Source organism: Leptonychotes weddellii, chromosome 8 (genome assembly GCF_054177405.1).
Source record: "Leptonychotes weddellii isolate Sample4059 chromosome 8, ASM5417740v2, whole genome shotgun sequence".
Taxonomy (NCBI): Eukaryota; Metazoa; Chordata; class Mammalia; order Carnivora; family Phocidae; genus Leptonychotes; species Leptonychotes weddellii.
In genome coordinates this window covers 18,247,262-18,250,751 of record NC_138376.1, presented here as the reverse complement: position 1 = coordinate 18,250,751, position 3,490 = coordinate 18,247,262, and the positions used below count along the sequence as shown (strand labels likewise).

Below are 3,490 nucleotides of genomic sequence, written 5' to 3'. Positions count from 1 at the left end.
ATGCCTCACCTCTCACTTACTAAGTCAGAATCCGAGGGGAGGGAAGCGCCGAGAAATTCTTCTTAAAAAAACTCTCCAATTCTGCAGATGCTCATGGCACTGTGAAGGGAGCTCAGGGAAGCCAGCTTTGGGAAGCAGAGCCGAGTGGCCCTTTCCCAACCTCAGCGTGGGCTGGGGGCACCTGGATGTGTTAGACTCAACATTCGGATTCAAAGCATTTGGGCTGCGGCCTGAGATTCTGCATTTCCAACCAGCTCCCAGGCGGGGCTGCTGGTGCCCATCCTCAGACCACACTCGGAGTAGCAGGGCCACCAGTCTCCTGTCTCCAGGTGGGGAGCCAGGGGTGAGCCCCTCTGTGGTTGCACTGGGCCCAGCTATAAATTGTGGGATGCACCTTCTACCCCTTTGGCCTTGCCCTACTCCATGCTGCCCTCCAAATCTTGGGTGCCTAGACTTGTCTCCACAAAGGGAGGGCTCAGCTCGGGTCTGGACCCTCCCTCTGGGTCTCCACCGCCCTCTGCAGGCCCTGCCTCAGCAGGAAACGAAAGTGCATTCATAGTCAGGAGCGTATCTGGCGTAGGAAGGCTTCGGGAGACAATTCTGTTTATTGTCAACGAAGAGACAGAGGGTGGAGGAGCTCTATACAAGTGGTGGTGAGATACAAAAGAGGAGTGGGGTCGAGAGGAGACGCAATAATACACAGCATTATTCTGAGCCAGCTCCAGCTCTTCACTCGGACACTTGAATCAAGGAGAGCCAGCCACCCTTTTCCACTAAGGCTGCAGAAGAATGGAAACCAGACTCAGTTTATCAGCTCCTACAGGGCAGGCCAAGCAAGAGGCTATGCTAAGCTGATGGAAGAGGCCACTTGTGGTCTGGGGGGAGCCCCCACCCCAAGCGCAGAATGGATGCTGAAGCTGGTCCACGGCTGTTGGTGGTGGCTGGTCCCGGCCCCCTAGGTCCTAGGCTTCTCTTGATTCTCAATGATAATCTTGTCAGTCAAATACATTTGGCCGATGTGGACCTGAAGGGAAAGAAAGACACAGGCCCATTAGCTGTGAAAGGTCAGAAAGAGCATTTCTAACATTTAAATGCCAACGTCTGCCATCCCAGGGCTGTTCCTGGTGGGGAACTGCATCATGGGGCAAGTGTAGTCACCGGGTTGGCCTTTGCTAATTCCACACCCTCCAATTCCCGCTTCCCTCACTGTGAGAACAAGTTAGAGATCCACACTCCTTCCTTTCTGGCCTTTGAAATGGCACCAGCAGCTGCGGCCTTGGTTCCTCGGGCTGTCCTGGGCCGGCTGAGACCACCCATCAGGTTCCCCGGCTGGCGGCCAGAGAGAGAGCCATCCGGACGTGTGTACAGCAGCTCCTCACCGAACACGACCCCCTTCCTTCAGAACCGGCTCTCCCATTTGGAAAGGCTTCAGCATAAAGCAGAAATGTGCCTTGCCTATGGTGGGCTAGAACACGGGTTGCATTAAGGGCACTGCAAGGAATACGGCTGCCTGTCTGTCCCAGGCTGTGCCGAGGACCGTGGTCTGGGTTCTTTCACCCCTTGCCTCTTGTCTTTCCTGCCCTTTCCTTTCTAGGTGTCCTCTTACACTGTTTCTGCTAGTGGTTCCCGCCGTCCCAGGTGGATGCTGCTGCCATAACCCGGGGCCACAGCGTGACTGGTCCTTCCTTTGGAACAAAGGGTCTTCACGAGGTTTCTCCAGAAGCATTTCCTAAGTGATACTTTCTTAGAACCAGGTACACTGCAGAAAGGATTTCAGAGGAGTCAGTCACCACCTATGGGTGGTTTGGGGTCTTTGCTCTTTCAGTAAATGAGGGAGCCTCTCACTGGCTGTAGTGGCTACCCAAAGCAGCCGGGGTCAGAATCAAGACCCTCCTGTGGTTTTCCCAACTTGCTTTAATAGTCTATTTTATTTTTAAAAAAGATTTATTTATTTGAGAGAGAGAGTGCACGCAAGCGGGAGCTTGAATTCTGATGTGGGGCTCGATCCCAGGACTCAAGATCATTACCTGAGCCAAAATCCAGAGTCAGGACACTTAACCCACGGGGCCATCCAGGTGCCCCATATATTTTACTTTTTTTATTCGCATATAGTCGAGACATCATGTTACACTGTTGCAGGTGTACGACATAATTATTCAACTTCTCTACATATTATGCTATGCTCGTCCCAAGTGTAGCTGTCACCATACAGTGCTCTATTACAACATTATATTCCCTGTGCTGTACCTTTTATCCCCATGACTTATTCACTCCACCACTCGAAGCCTGTATCTCCCACTCTCCTTCCCCCATTCTGCCTACCCCCTCCCGCGACCGGCAACCATCAGTTTGTTCTCTGTATCTATACCTCTCATTATGCTTTTTGTTTGTTTATTCATTTGTTTTGTTTTTGAAGTTCCCCATATGAGTGAAGTCATTTGGTATTTGTCCTTCTCAGTTTGACTTATTTCGCTTAGCATAACACCCTCTAGGTCCGTCCATGTTGTTGCCAATGGTAAGATCTCATCTTTTATGGTTAATATTCTATTTTAAAATGATGGCCCGCGGAAGGGGGAGATTTTGACACTACTAAGGTACAGTGGTGCTCTCTCACCAATGACACCCCGAGAGGCCATCTGAACATTCCCATTCTCCCAGGCCACTGGTTATGTCTTCTGGCGCACACTTGCACAGAGGTGTCCTGATGGCCCGCGAGCACTAGTAACTCACAAGCATCGCGGTGCCAGGGGAAAGTGAAGGAGGAGGTCAGAGCCACCGAATTATTGAAAAAGAAAGACAAAGTACAGAGTAGGGATTTAGGAGGATGAGGATGATCGTGTAGATATTTTCACTGCAAGTGAATTCCTTTATTTGATAAAAGAGAAAGGGGGTGGCGATGGTGGGGAATGAGTGCTCTGCACCGTTCCCAACAGAAGTCAGTGTCTTTAGTCTCCCTTCCCCTTGTCAATATAAAGAACACATATGGCTTCAGATGCAAGCAGGAAGGGTGGGCCTGGGGTTCCGTGGACCACACTCTGCATAACGTAGTCATAAACCATTTTGGAGGGTGAAATTAGCTGGATGGAGGGAGAGTCATGACGAGTAGAGCACAGAGGCTTGTCCTGGCCTCCCTTCTGGATGACCCAGAATAGCTGCGGGGTGAGCGGGAGCCATATGCACCCTTCTTCAGGGAGGAGACTGAGAAGCAGTGTTCACCACGCCGGATGCTATACGATTTTCAGATGCTAACCTCAACAGACAAATGGGCCCACTGTCAACGTTTTTTAGAAGAAAGGCTAGTCAGGGAAATCCAAATCAAAACGTCAATGAGATACCACCTCACACCAGTCAGAATGGCTAAAATTAACAAGTCAGGAAACGACAGATGTTGGCGGGGATGCGGAGAAAGGGGAACCCTCCTATACTGTTGGTGGAAATGCAAGCTGGTGCAGCCACTCTGGAAAACAGTATGGAGGTTCCTCAAAAAGTT

At 50.8% G+C, this 3,490-nt stretch overlaps 1 protein-coding gene across 1 annotated transcript in view; it reads right to left on the bottom strand.

The window, feature by feature from the left end:
• Positions 1–586: 586 nt before the first annotated feature.
• LOC115943328 (LYR motif-containing protein 4) overlaps positions 587–3,490 on the bottom strand; it is a 122,081-nt gene continuing 119,177 nt past the window's right edge. Inside the window, exon 3 of the mRNA XM_081827533.1 lies at positions 587–1,024. Coding sequence (XP_081683659.1) covers positions 956–1,024 — 69 coding nt within the window. The 3' untranslated portion in view covers positions 587–955. The remainder of the gene's footprint in view (positions 1,025–3,490) is intronic.